This window comes from Trichomycterus rosablanca, chromosome 20, assembly GCF_030014385.1.
Source record: "Trichomycterus rosablanca isolate fTriRos1 chromosome 20, fTriRos1.hap1, whole genome shotgun sequence".
NCBI classification, from domain to species: Eukaryota; Metazoa; Chordata; class Actinopteri; order Siluriformes; family Trichomycteridae; genus Trichomycterus; species Trichomycterus rosablanca.
Genome location: NC_086007.1, coordinates 9,795,225 through 9,809,488, shown reverse-complemented (window position 1 = coordinate 9,809,488; position 14,264 = coordinate 9,795,225). Strand labels below are relative to the sequence as shown.

General features: G+C 36.1%; 3 protein-coding genes across 4 annotated transcripts; 1 reads left to right on the top strand and 2 right to left on the bottom strand.

Moving 5' to 3' along the window:
* Positions 1 to 348: 348 nt before the first annotated feature.
* ndufc2 (NADH:ubiquinone oxidoreductase subunit C2) lies at positions 349 to 2,486 on the top strand. Its single transcript, XM_063016860.1, has 3 exons — positions 349 to 589; positions 2,032 to 2,175; positions 2,277 to 2,486. The coding sequence occupies exons 1-3, from the start codon at positions 451 to 453 to the stop codon at positions 2,324 to 2,326; spliced, it is 333 nt and encodes a 110-aa protein (XP_062872930.1). The 5' UTR covers positions 349 to 450; the 3' UTR covers positions 2,327 to 2,486.
* Positions 2,487 to 4,275: 1,789 nt separating this feature from the next.
* On the bottom strand, positions 4,276 to 14,060 carry guca1c (guanylate cyclase activator 1C). 2 transcript variants are annotated; one of them, XM_063017013.1, is made up of 5 exons: positions 13,866 to 14,060; positions 12,527 to 12,676; positions 10,879 to 10,966; positions 9,874 to 10,005; positions 4,276 to 4,495 (listed from the first exon to the last, which is right to left on the bottom strand). In XM_063017013.1, the coding sequence occupies exons 1-5, from the start codon at positions 14,058 to 14,060 to the stop codon at positions 4,329 to 4,331; spliced, it is 732 nt and encodes a 243-aa protein (XP_062873083.1). In that variant the 3' UTR covers positions 4,276 to 4,328. The 2 variants fall into 2 exon arrangements, with proteins under 2 accessions (XP_062873083.1, XP_062873084.1); XM_063017014.1 differs by lacking the exon at positions 4,276 to 4,495 and having other exon boundaries at positions 9,456 to 10,005.
* Positions 4,390 to 5,077, bottom strand: thrsp (thyroid hormone responsive). The gene has a single exon (XM_063017015.1). The coding sequence runs from the start codon at positions 4,991 to 4,993 to the stop codon at positions 4,577 to 4,579; it is 417 nt and encodes a 138-aa protein (XP_062873085.1). The 5' UTR covers positions 4,994 to 5,077; the 3' UTR covers positions 4,390 to 4,576.
* Positions 14,061 to 14,264: the final 204 nt, after the last annotated feature.

The following is a 14,264-nucleotide window of genomic DNA, read 5'->3' as shown; positions in this document are numbered from 1 at the left end:
AAACATGCAAGTGAGGTGAATTGGCAATACAAAATTGTCCATGACTGTGTTCGATATAACCTTGAGAAGTGATGAAACTTGTGTAACGATTAACTACCATGTGTCTGTCATGAATGTAACCAAAGAGTGTAAAACATGACGTTAAAATCCTAATAAACAAACAATTTACAGTGATAAACAATTAGCATTAGTTTATTTAACTTTATTTGAAAATTTGCTCATTAAAATGTGATAAATAATTGCAAATTTGATTATCTTACAAAATTAGGATGGTTGTACTTTCTAATGTTGTTGACGCGAAACTGGGGATCCGGAACTTTTGAAAGGAGACATTTTTTCCGACGGCCTACTTTGGTTGCGGGTGCCTCTAAACACTGCCCTTGGTGGGAGGTGATATGCTAACAGGCTAACAGTGAGATATTTGAAGTAAATAGTAAATATAAGAGGGAAATGGGGTTCCTTCCTGATGAAGCGAAGGTTCTCGAACCTCCTGGAATTATGAACAGAAACTCAGTATGGCTCGGACTGTCCGGCTGGATGACCGCTATGCTTCATAACTGCTTCAACCGGAGACCTGCCATCAAAGCTGGTCAGTGTTTAACACGGTTAGCTTAGCAGCACAGTAAGGTTATACATACAGACACTGGTGCTTTTAAGTTACATGCTTTTATTTGTAAACGCAACAGCGAAGAATTTGTTGTCTATTTACACTACATATTTAAAATGTACAGCCAGCTGTATTTAATAAGCTGTATTTAATAAGCTGTTTTTAATGAGCTGAGGTCTTTCGAGCATCCAGCTAAAAGCTTTAGCTTTATTTAACGGTTGGTCATTTGGCCAATTTGGAATCTTCTTCTGTTCAGAATATTGTTGTGTAGGTTATTTTTTATATAATAATAATTATTAAATTCTCAGTAAAAGGTCAGTGGTATATTCATGCAAGTTTACACAAGTTTCTCATGCATTGATAACCCTGATATGCAGCATGAATGTGATTTAGTACATTTATCCATTTCTTCATTTTCACTAAATGACTTACCTGATCAGGGTAGCAATTGGAACAAGAGAGGAACATATTCTGCTCATAGTACCTTTCCATTTCAGGACAACATATTGTGCATCCCAAAACAATAACTCATACCTCATTTAATTCTAGCTCCTATCAGTCAGCTCATGATCTGGAAAAGGTTTGGAGTCGGTTTTCTTAAAGGATGTATAGTCTCTGTAAATGAGCATAGAGAAATCATACAACTAGTAGGTAGGAGGCTTCTAAAGCGAGAAGATGTGATCAATTATCTGCTCCCGCTTTCAGATCTGGTGCAATTTGCAGCTGATTGCAGGACCAAATCGTGCATTCAAAAAAATATGAGATGACATAATGTCATGCACCCACACTTGCACATTTACGTCTGCATGTTTTGGTGGAGACTTATTCATTTGGAACAACATGCAAAACTTCTTACAGACAATAACATGAAGCAAGGATCAATCCCAGGACCTCAGAAACCATGATGTGAAGTGTCACTACACCAATGCTTTGAAAATTCATTTGAAACAACTAAACTAGTTGTGACAAGTGTAATTTATCATAAGACTTATTGATAAGACCAAAGTATGAGTAATAAAATGTATTAGAAAACTAAAATTGGGAACAAAACTTGATTTAGGATTATGATGAATTGTAGCATTTAAATGCTCAGCTACCTTTTATATAACAATTATATGTCTTTTAAATGCTTGGTAAAGGCCAGACAGTGATATGTACAATGCCAAGTGGTTCTGTAAATCCCACAAAACTACAGTAAAAGGGATCACTGTATAAAGGTTTTGTGTTCTTTTATGTACAGTTGCAATCGGAAATATTCTTAACCTCTAATACACTATTTTGGTAAATTCTAACAAGCTTCTAGCTTCTTTTGTAAAATATTTGTCCATTCCTTTTGTGCAAAAGCTTTCAGTTCAGTTTGAGGTTTCATAGATTTTGTGTTACAACTGCTTTCTTTAAAAACCACCAATTGTGTGTTTTTGCAGGTGTTCACCGGCAAGCATTGTTCATAACTGTTGGCTGGTTCCTTGGCTACCACTTATCAAAGATAGAGAACTACACGTACGCCAGGCTGGACAAAGACATGAATGAATATGTTCGACTGCACCCAGCAGAGTTCCCAGAAAAAGGTAACAACATACAAGAACAAGTGACATTGTCTTTTTTTAATCATTTTTATGCACATTTTCTGACATTAAGGTATTAAAATGGTTTCCTCTGTGTTGCTCAGATAAGAAGACATTTGCAGAGATTGTGGAGCCATTTCATCCTATTCGCTGATTGTCGGTTACAAATGTGTTGCAGTGTATATATGAAAAACTGTTGTGGAAGTCTGCACAGGACTCTTCATCACTCTATCGATGTGTTGATATAGTGGATGACATGATTTATTAAACATTTAGTTTCCAATATTTGAATAAACATCTTTAAAAAGCAAAAACTGTGCATTGTACAGTTGTCTGTTGTACAGGTAAACTGATTGATTCACACATCCATCTTTCTTGGATCTTGTGGGGAATTACTGTGTTACAAAATAATTTTAATTACGTAATAATAGTGTTATTGCAGTCACATAATTTAGGTTGAATTACACAAGCTGTCGTTTTTGGCCAGATCACACATTTGAAATAATCAGCCAGGCTTGGTGTTCTGCAGTGTCATTGGTTGAATTTATATCTAGGTCTGTTTGATCTCTGGTGGTTCCCATCTCATCATATTTTTTCCCTTGTTAAAGTGAGCAAGACATGACAAACCTGTGCTTATAAACCTAACAGAATTTTTTTTTTTTTAAGTACTGGAATAAACATACACTGCAGGAAGTCTGATCCTGGCATGGTTTAGGCACTGTCCCACATGTTAGTACATCTTTTAGCACTCTGCATCAGAGGTCTGCATCTTAAAATCACCCAGGTACGCACTTAGGAGTAGAGCTGTTCCTACAGCACTATTTAAGACAGAACTTCTGTCTTGCCTATCATATTGGCAGCCTAATTAAGTTGGCTGTCATTTTCCCTTTTATACAACATTTTGCAATTAAATTTCAGTTACAAATGATACAAAAGTTGTATGACCTCTCCAAACAGGACTATAATGTTACTGTTAACTAGTTTCTTAATTCTGAAAGTGTGTCATTAATGCAGTCAAGTTTCCCCCATATCCCTGAGATTACAGCACAATTTTGTACGGGGTTTACATTTTTTATTTTTCAATTAATTAATGTATTTAACAGACTACAATCTAGGAAACTTGTCATTCAGTGTCTACTTGTCATAGGCTCTTGTCATGAGCCATTAATCTACAATAGTGAGCCAAAATATTAGGACCATTTGCCAAATATGCTGTCAAAACAGTTTTGACCCAGACTTGTATTTTATCTAAAGGAGTCCTGTGGTATCAGGTCCTTCAATTTCTATATCTTGTGAGGTAGGTCTTCCCACACATGTTTAGAACTTGTTTTTGGGACAAAGTAGATTTTGTTTTGGAATACGTGGAATAAGAAACCTCAAGCCCTCATAGAAAATAAGATTTTATGTAGGAGACAATTAGGTGACTAGATCTTAACATTTAAAGCTAATTATTTTCTTTTTATAAAGCCTTTCATCAAGTGATATTTTGTTAATGCTGCCATGTTATAGTTATTCAGACCTTACATAATGGTGCTGGTCTTATATCATACTGTTAGTCAGTATGACCCAAAGTTGGATTACAGTTTGTTTCATAATAACCTTGAACATTCCTAGAAACACCATTGGGATTACTGTCAAAAGGTTGCAAACCTGCATGGCCATGAGATAAATCTTTTCACCTGATACACTCATACCGTGTTATAGTCATTGCAGTGGTCCACTACCCAAATACCTCACGTTACCCTATTAAATAGGGTAAACAGAGCTGACAGTGTACAGAGCAACAGATGCACTACGATCAGTAAATGTATATCCACAAAGTTGTTCTGTATGGTAGGTGTAGCTTATAAAGTAATAAATTAATATCGGACCAGACAGGTGAAGCTGATAAAATGTTCTATAAGTGTACACTGTGATCAAAGTTTTATTAAGACTGAGAATGTTTATGCAGCATATGATCTACATTTCATATACTGTGGCAAGTAATAAAACTTCTGAAAATCAAGGTATATGCATTTAAATGGGAATCCTGTTGTGAATGCTTTGTGTTGAGGGTTTTGTTAAAGTATGTTATTCTGTGCATTATATATGTATAGACTAAGCTAAAGGGATGAAGATTTATTTAAAACAGACTGTAATTGTATTAGTTATCAGTGTCATACTGCACATTTGCCCTCTGCCACACTGGAAATGATAATAAAATACAGTAGAACAATAGAAGGGTAAAGTGACAACTGTAATTTTATTGCACTTGACATAATTTTAGATATTTTGCTTTGTGCAAACAGATGTTCAACAGATTTGCTGTGATTACATACACTTGGTACTGAGCTTTTATATCCAAGTGAACCATTGATAATGTTGCTGACAAATGGACAAACGGTAACAACTGTTGCAAAAGCATTTAATGTCCAGTGCCCACAATGTCCAGATATTTCTCTGTAAGGTTTTTAGATTTCTTGGTCAGGGTGCCCATGACTGAGAACAGGCCTCTCAGGTGGAAGTAGAAAAGTGCCTCTGGCTCATCCTCCATCAGCTGCTCCAGGGTTTTCTGCAGAGCGACGTGCCTCTTCACTGGACCGTCCTCAGTGGGGACAAGGCCGCTCTCTACTTTGTTCCTGATGGCTTTTAGCATGTGATAGTACTCGTACAGGTCCTTGCAGTTCTCTGCAGCCTCGCAGTCCAGTGCATCCTCAGATGGGACGTCTCTCAGCAGGCTGGGAAGCAGGACAGTCTGTTCCATGTTTTTGACAACAGCGCTGTAGCGCTTCAGCGCCAGCAGCAAAGAGTTTTTGTTCAGTCTGGTCTCGGCGGACTGCATGTTTGATCAGAAGAATTCAGGCAACTCTTGTGGTGTTGAAAATGCGGTGTAGTGGCAAAAGAGGCCTGAGTGCAGTGCATGTAGTCAGGAGCTGCTGGTCTTAAATAGTGTGCGAGAGACTGGGAGGGACATCTGTGTTGCGTAAATTTGTTCATCTGATCAGACTGGATCAGACGTTGACTGCCAAGTGATGTAGCAATCGGTGTCTCCATTATGTGATTTTATCTAGGTTTCTATTTTTGTTTCAAGGACATTATGCAAGTTAAAGCAATCAAGTTTGCTGTAGGCCACTGACCCCAGTGTAATTACGATCAGACCATTTCATTTAGCAAATCATGTTGGCTAGAGGTTTTGACCTCTTAAATAAAACTTAACAAAATTAAACAATATTCTTAAAATGCACAGAATTAAACACTTTATTATTTATCTGACACAGACTGGCATTTATCTTAAATCTTAAGTCTTTCTAGGAAAGTAATCAAATCTCTGCTGTTAAACAAGATCAGGTTCAATGTTTAAGATCAGTTTGGCCCATGTATGAATTAGTTTCACTAAATGTAATTGACAATGATTAAAAAATAATTTTTTTAATGTATTTATTTAGAAATTAGAAAGGCATAAACTTAAAATAACAATAGTTCCCCATTCTTGCTTAATATAATACTTCAGTTACTAAAGTGTGGCGTCTCGTCTCATATTGTGCATAATAATGCAGACAGGCGAGTCTAGCACTTCCACTCTCTTATTACGAAGCCATATTGTTGAATACGTGCAGAATGTGGCTTGGCATCATCTTGCTGAAATAGGCAGGGGTATCATCTACATGGCAGCATAGTTACCACTGGCACTATCACACTCTCATACCATGACAGATGCTGGCTTTTTAAATGTGCATTAATATCAATTTAGAATTCCTATTCAGCCCAAAGGACAAAGCAATTTAAAAGGTACACTCCTCAGACCCCAGCACTACAAGTTTTTACTAAGCATCATTCCCTCCTAGATCAGCTTGGGCCCACAGATGTCTGCTGTGATTCTGGATGATGTTGATATATGGCTTCTGGCTTGCGTAGTAAAATCTTATCTTGCATTTTTTGATGCAGTGATGAACTGTGTATACTGAAAAGTTTTTCAAAATATTCCCAAGCCCACACAGTTATATTCATTACAGAAGCATGTCAGTTTTAAAGTAATCACAAGCACTTAATATTGGTTTTCAGTCTTGACCTTTAAAACTTTAAATAAAAAAAATAAAAAATAAAGTGTTAATGATGTGACAGTAGATGGTACAATCCCTAAATCTATCTGCAACTGTGTGCTGATAAACATTGCTCTCAAATCTTTCGGCTATTCAAGCCGCTCAGGTGGCGCAGCGGTAAAACACACACTAGCACACCTGGGTCTTGAATACATCGTATCGAAGCTCCGGCTGGGCTGAGTGGCCACATGAACAATAATTGGCCTGTTGTTCATATAGGGAGGCGTAGTAGTAAGCCGGACAGGGTCTCCTCGTAACTGATGCAACTACGGCCTCTGCTGGCTGATTGATGGAGCCTGCACAGGGGCAGGGAAAGAGTGCGCTGATCAGGGTGTGTCTCTCCGTACACAGGGCTGATCCGCATTAGCACTCACCTAGTGCACCATGTGTCGGAGGGGGTGTGGGTTAGCTTCGATCTCCTCAATCAGAGCGGGTATTGGCATTAGTTGAGAGGAAGCATGATGCAATCGGGCCGTTGGATGCGCTAAAAGTTGGGAGAAAAGGGGGAGAAAATGCATAAAGAAAATACAAAAAAAATCTTTGGGCTATTCAATCATGCATTTTCAATGAATCTTAAACCTTTTTCCAAACCTTAACCTTTCTTTCATGTAAATTACTAAGACTTTCATTAATTTCATTAAAGACCTATTCACCTGTGGACATTTTTAAAACATGTTTTGGATTTTTATCACATTAAAAGAAATCTATTACTTATTTACTATTACTTATTTACTATTACTTATTTTAAAACTTTTATACTGCCCCTGTCCAACTTTCTTGACGTGTTGCAGTCAGGTGGTCAGACTGTACTTACTTACCTTGTGTTGTCACTGAGATCTTTGAAACAGAATTGCTACACACTTGGGATTGTCTAATCAAACACAGATTGTCTGTTGCCAATATTTCACTCCAGTTTGGACACTGAGTATTCTGTAAGTCAAACAGTATCATTTCAAGAGACTGATAAGTAAATATTTAATTGTGACATTTTTTAATAATAACCCTTGAACAGCTTTCCGAAATATTCATGCCAGCAGTGATTGCAGAAATCAATCAGGCTAGCCAATACACAGATTGCCCAAGCCTGAACATATTGTAATACTGAAATTATGTTCATGTAAGCCATGTAAATATGAACTTTCATTTCTTATGAATACATTTCCCAGTTTTATATATCATTATGTTTTACTCTTCATTATTAACATGTTGTTTCCACTAAACTATTGATTACACAACTAAACTGATTTAAATGGTACAATAATTATTTTTCTTAATTATGATGATGTAGGAGGAAAGAGAACTTAAAGCTTGCTTATTTGACACTTACGTGTCTGGTGTAAATTTCATGTAATTTATAAATGTTTCCTTCCTTTTCTCACTTAAACTGTAACAAAACAGTAACAAAGCTGTTTTTATTAAGAGGCCAGTAAACCCTCTGTGACTTCTTGTTTCATAAAAATAAAATCTGCATAGGTTAATGACTTTGTTCACACTGCAGACAAACTGCTCATTTTTTTGGGGTAGCACGGTGGGTAGCGCTATCGCCTCACAACAAAGAGGTCCTGAGTTTGATTCCCAGGTAGAGCTGTCCGGGTCCTTTCTGTGTCTGCATGGATTTTCTCCGGGGGCTCCGGTTTCCTCAGACAGTCCAAAGACATGTACGTTAAGTGAACTGGAGATACAAAATTGATGAATCATATGTAATCTGTAACCACCTGTTCTGCCATGAATGTAACCACAGTGTAAATGTGTATTTTATTGGACTACAAATTACAAATTAACAATTGTAATTCAATTGTAATTTACAATGAATGCTGTTACAAGTAATCATGTTTTTACAGATTCTCTAAGTTATTGCATGCAAGTTATTTCAGCTCATTAAATAACTCACAAAGAGATGGACAGTTGATCATTGTGAAGGAACTAAAAACACTTATTAACTACCAACAAGATGGTAAGGTAATTTGTTGCATATGATTGAAGTTCATCTTACAAGGGGTATCAATACTTTTTAAACATCACTATTATTTTATTATAGGCCTTTGCCTTTCATAATGCATGCTGATTTCATTTAATAAAAGACACATCAAATGTGCAGTATGAGACAGTGAATGTAAAAAAAAAAGGGTTTAAAGGGTTGAATACTTTTTTAAGGCACTGAAGGTGCTTTTCAAGACCTAAGAGTCTTAACTACAGGTGGGGCTGTTGGAACCAATTAAAGTTTAGTTATTTTTACTAACCACTACAGGGCGGTACAGTGGCTAAGTGGGTAGCACTGTTGCTTCACAGCAAGAAGTCCAGGTCCTTTCTGTGTGGAGTTTGCAGGTTCTTCCCGTGTCTGCATGGGTTTACTCCGGGTGCTCTGGTTTCCTCCCACAGTCCAAAGACATGCAACTGAGGTAAATTGGAGATACTAAATTGTCCATGACTGTGTTCGATTTAACCTTGTGAACTGATGAACCTTGTGTAATGAGTAAAATCTTTTTCTGTCATGAATGTAACCAAAGTGTAAAACATGACGTTAAAATCCTAATAAACAAACAAACTAACTAACCACCACTACATCAAGGGATGGTGAATCCGATACCACCTCGAAACATAGGGCACAAGACACAATGCAGAAATACACCTTGCACATGAAGCCAATCACAAGACAACACACTCTCATTCATGCCTAGCTACAATTCAAAGTACTTTAGCCAATTCAGTACAGTAAAACAGTACAGTAAAAATATACTTTTTTGTGCACATCCTAACTTGTTTGGAAGTTGGGGTCAGCCACTGTAAAGTGTCTCTGAAGTTAAGAGCGTTTAGAGCCCTGCTGTGCCCAACAGAGCCTGCTTGGTTGAGCCAGGATTTAAACCCTAATCCTTCCATCTGATAGCCCAAAGCCTTAATTCCTAAGTAACCACTGTCCCCAGTGTTGACTTGTTAACTTTATGTTTACTTTATGTGCATAACTGAGTCAATATAGAAATTTACTTTTGCACTGCTTAGGCCAGAGATACTATTGATTTACATCTCAGATTAGGCTAGCTAATCTGCTGACATAAGCAGTGCAAATGCAAAGCCTTCACAATTACAAATTAACATTATGTGAATGCAGCATAAATTCAGTGGATGAAATCTGAAACCTGTCTACACATTTCCTACATGTACAAATTATGTAAAAATAACAAAACATTTATTATGCATAACTAGGGTGAATATGAACATGCTACTTAATGTTCAGAGAAGATCCTGCCAATAAGGTCACATATTACAGGTTATAATTACAAACATCTGTAATAAAGGCTCTGTCCTTAAAGCCCACAGTGGATCATCTACGGTATTTCAGAATGAGAATCCAGCTCATTTTTTTCCTCCAGTTCATTTTGTGTACACAAGAGTAATTTTGCTTGGTCCGCTGATTTGCAGTGAAAAGCTGTTTCTCAGAAGCAGTGATGTACTTTAGGGACATGGACAGTGGTTTAACTCTCACAGAATCCATATTTTCTTTCTTCATCACCTGATCTTATTTTTAATTTGTTTGTGTATTTTGATCAGAAATTATTTCGATGTAGCAGGTGGTGATGGAAACTAGGCTTATTTTCAATTACTTAGCATTGCCAAAACTGTCAATCTTTTTCAGGCTTCTTTTGACCATAGACTATAATTTCCAACACACGAGTCAGATCCATCATCTTTGTGAGCATCTCCATGATGTCAGGATGCTCCTTGGCTCCAGTGATAAACTCTTCCAAAGTCAGCTCACCTAAAACAGAAAAACATAAACTTATTTGTCATAATAAGACTATAACATACATGTGACATTCCAGTTCTGTGGGACACTTTTTTGACACTTTCATGTTTTTCAAATTGCTAAAATTGGTGTTAATGAAATATAGTTTTTGTATTTTTTAGTACATCAGGCCAATTAATTAAATAATCAATCTTAAAATGAATCTAAGGCTTTAAGTGTTCCTAGTAATATCGTGAAATTGTAAATCAATAATTTGTTGAGTAATTGTTAAGTTAATGAATGATAGTCCAGGCAAATTGGGCATCCGAGCATTTGTGTTTACATTTGCTGCATTTCACATATGAATTTATCCAAAGTGATTTACAATTATGACTAAATACAATTTAAGCAATTAAGGGTGGGTTAAGGGCCTTGCTCAGGGGCCCAGTCTGCTTACTACTCCAGCACCTTAACTGTTGAGCTAAATAACCATAATGGTCAGTCTAAAAGAGCTCCAAAATTCTTGTGCAGATCTAAGAGAACTGGTGGATGGACAATCATCTCTGCAGCACCCCATAAATTAGGCATTCATGGTAGAGTGGCAAGATGCCTGCTGGAAGTTGTAAACACAAGGAAAAAGCACTATGTCAAAAACCTGGTTAATACTACATGTACAGTAAAATGTGGTGGTGGCAGCATTGTGCTATAGAGGTGCTTCTTAGTAGTAAGGACGATGGATGATGAATGCAGCCAAATCCTGTAACGTTCTTGTGGAAAAACATCCCCCAGAGTACATTAAAAATAATAATGGGGCCAGAACTTATTGAACATCTAAAATAACACATATATACACCTATTTTAAGAATAAATGTCTGAAAGACTAAAAAAATGGCATCCAAATCATACCTTCATTATTGACATCAATTCCTTCATAAATGAGAGTGACGATGTCCTCTGGAGGAATGTCATAGCTTCTGGTGATGTCCTGGATGGCCTGTGTAAAATAAAGAAAGGTGATTTTATTGACTCTAAGCATTATAACCACTTGTCTTATTTAACTTTTTTTGCTTGTATGGACTAATTATAAACAAAAATATTAAGCAAAACTGGCAATTTATTAAAAAATAAAATTAAGTACTGTATATAATATAGTCAAATATATGTGGACTGCCCTGTTAATTACTGAGTTCATGTTTTTCTGCCACACTCACACTTATTTATAGAAGTGTTTACAAATCAATTTCATAAAATACAGAGTATGCTTCCAACTTTGTGGCAACAGTTTAGGGAAGGCCTTCTGCTTTCTTAGCATAATTGTACCCCTGCACACTAACTGAGGTCTGTAGTTAGTTCATTACATATACAGTAATTGGATTAATGAAACAGTTTAAGTGACAGAAAATATGGACTTAATTTCTATAATTAATAAAATGTCCATGTATACATGTAACCGAACAATGCTTTTTGAGGCAAATGTACAAAACTGTCCAAAACTAACCAGACTTTACTGGACTTAAATGAACCACACTACAGTTGGGTCCTAGAGCCCTTAACCCTAAAAACAGCTTAATTCTGTTTTGTAAGTAACTTTGTGTAAAAGCATTTTAAGCCATTTAGGCCAATTTCTACACCACACATGTTTTGACTTATCAGTGAAAATAGTAACTTTCATTTTGGCTGACCAATTTCTTGAAGAAAGTTCTGATTTATTTGAAAAAAGAGTAAGCCTAAAAGATCCCTAATAAAATGGACAAGTGTGACTTATGCTACCTGGTTTAAGGTACCTAATTAAGGTTAGGAAGTAATTTGTTGCACAAAAGATTAAGGGCATGAGTTGGTGAGAATCAGACTTTTGAACCTTTTCAAAGCTTATCTCTGGCACAGAAGTCCAACTGTAGATCAGTACATAAAAATCTCCCCACTGACAAAAACTGTTTTCATTTCTCAGTGCTCGATTACTTATTACATTAGTAAATCCAGTTGCTGCATTTAATTACCTGTCTTTTATCGTCTGTCTGCATTTTATTGTCTGTCTGTATTTAATTGTCTGTCTTTTTTACAGGATTAGTAATAGGCAACAAATGTGTGCCTGTGGGAACTTCTACCTTTATACAGGCCACTGTAGTTTCTTCACACCACACTAGTCAAACAGTTTATGGACCTTGCTTGAGAGACGTTATACATTTATTGTATATCATTGATTTTATGTACCTGTTAGTCATGGGTGTGGCTAAACTATCTGAACCTAATAATTAGTGCAAGTATCCACATACATTTGGCAGTATATCTTTTGTAATACTGAATAAAAAGCAACTAGTGCTCTAGTGCTGCGAAGAAAAAAATAAAAACAGAAAGAAAGAAATTCCAATTTGCTGTTAGCTTAGAAGCTGAGCTATCTAGGTTACAATATAAAAAATATCCTAAAATTTTTGTCATGTCTGTCAACATCATACACATTCATAGGATGAAATTAACTACTAGCCAACAGCCCCAGTAAGGAGGAGTATTGGATTTTTGCTTGACAAATTGTAGCATGTAAATTCATTTTTAATACCTTGAATATGGTCTCCATCTCATCTTTGTCAATCTTTCCATTGCCATCTTGATCGAAAAGTTTGAAGTACCACTTCAGTTTCTGGTTGATCTCTCCTTTCAGTAGTAGACTCACAGCTGCTATATATTCTACAAAATCTATATACCCATCCTACAAAAAACAACCTCTATACATTTCATTCATATAAAACACGAAATACAATTACTGACCACTTTATTAGGAACACCTTTACACATACTATGTTATATAATTATATAATCAGCCAGTCAGGGGGCGGAAGTGCAGTAAATAAAGTCATACAGACCAGGATCAAACATCAAAATCAAGAAATGTGTGATTTAAGTGGCTTTGACTATGTCATGTTTGTTGTTTTTAGTATGTTAGAAACTGCTGATTTTTTAGGATGTTAGAAACTGCTGAGACTGTTTTCAAAAAAACAAGTGCTCATAAAATGGGGCAAGCAGAAACACCTTGTTGCTAAAAGAGGTCAAAGGAGGATGGACAGAAAGCTAAGCTTATTTAAAAATCCACTCTTTAAGACCATGGTGAGCAGAAAAAAGCATTACAGAATGCACAACAATGTCTGTCTATTTATTTAACCCTCTCATCAACGAGGTGTTTCTGCCTGCAGAACTATCATTTTGGTGCCGTTCTGTGTAAAATGTTGTGTGTAAAAAACTCAGCACAACAGAAGTTTAACATACTCAGAACAGCCTGTCTTGCAGCAACAATGCAATAAATAATGTAATAATGCAATAAAGCAATAATGTAACAATTTCTCTGTTCTGATTTTTGATGTGAAAACTAACTGAAGACTTTGATCCTGATCTGTATGATTTTACACACTGCACTTTTAACACATTACTGGATAATTACATGAATTAGCATGAATTAGGAATTTTAAGAAACATGCTATTTGGTATAGATACAGACAACTTATTTGCCTTTTAAAATGTTTTTTGCTTACCGTAGTTTTAAAAGGTTCTGTTTTGATCTGTTCCGGAAATGGAAAACAGGTGTATAATAGAACAAGTGTATGATAGTAGAATAAATTAATATAATAATGATTTAGGTATATATTTTACTTTATATTTAAAATAACATTGCACATTTTAAGGTGTCCATCACAGTGCTTAATATGCATAATAGTGTAATCAGAATTAACATAGTTTTTTTATACAAATAAATTTGGTTTTGAATAGATATCTGGGCAGCTATAGATGGCCTTACAGTACTGTAGTATTCACAGTTAATATGTTATTACTGTTATGAATGCTTGTGCTGCAGTTTATTAGTATTTATATATTATTCTTAACAAGTGGGGTGTTAATGCACTTACCCCATCCATATCAAAAGTGTAAAAGACCTGGTCAACATAGCTGCCGGCCTCCTCTGTCATGCCTTGCATCTGTAGCATGTTCTTCAGCTCAAAAAGAGTAATCAGCCCAGATGGAGATTCCTTCATGAACTTATTGTACCAGTGATGCATATCCTCAGCCAAAATGTCATCCAAACTAGATCCATAAGCACCCATAACTCCAGAAACAAAACAGATTTGCTTTACTGCGGTTTCAGCAGTCTGGAAGCAAAAGCAATCCTGGAATCGTTTGGTCAAGTTGCTGGTGATTCCTGACTTAGCTTGTTGGGAAACACCAGACCTGAACAAGTATTAGGTAAAGCTTTTAAGCCTTTTGGCTAATAAAAGCAGAGATTACTCCTTAAGAAGATAACTTAAACT

Excerpts from the sequence above, each read along its gene's own strand:
- guca1c (XM_063017013.1), bottom strand. The coding sequence starts at position 14,060 with ATGGGTGCTTATGGATCTAGTTTGGATGACATTTTGGCTGAGGATATG. Across the intron at positions 12,677-13,865 it reads ACACTTTTGATATGGATGGG|GATGGGTATATAGATTTTGT; the intron begins GTAAGTGCATTA and ends TGTTTTTTGTAG. Across the intron at positions 4,496-9,873 it reads TCAAAAGAAGCCTGAAAAAG|CAAGTGTATGTAATCACAGC; the intron begins ATTGACAGTTTT and ends AAAGCTCAGTAC.
- ndufc2 (XM_063016860.1), top strand. The coding sequence starts at position 451 with ATGGGGTTCCTTCCTGATGAAGCGAAGGTTCTCGAACCTCCTGGAATT. Across the intron at positions 590-2,031 it reads GAGACCTGCCATCAAAGCTG|GTGTTCACCGGCAAGCATTG; the intron begins GTCAGTGTTTAA and ends GTGTTTTTGCAG. Across the intron at positions 2,176-2,276 it reads AGCAGAGTTCCCAGAAAAAG|ATAAGAAGACATTTGCAGAG; the intron begins GTAACAACATAC and ends TGTGTTGCTCAG.
- thrsp (XM_063017015.1), bottom strand. The coding sequence starts at position 4,993 with ATGCAGTCCGCCGAGACCAGACTGAACAAAAACTCTTTGCTGCTGGCG.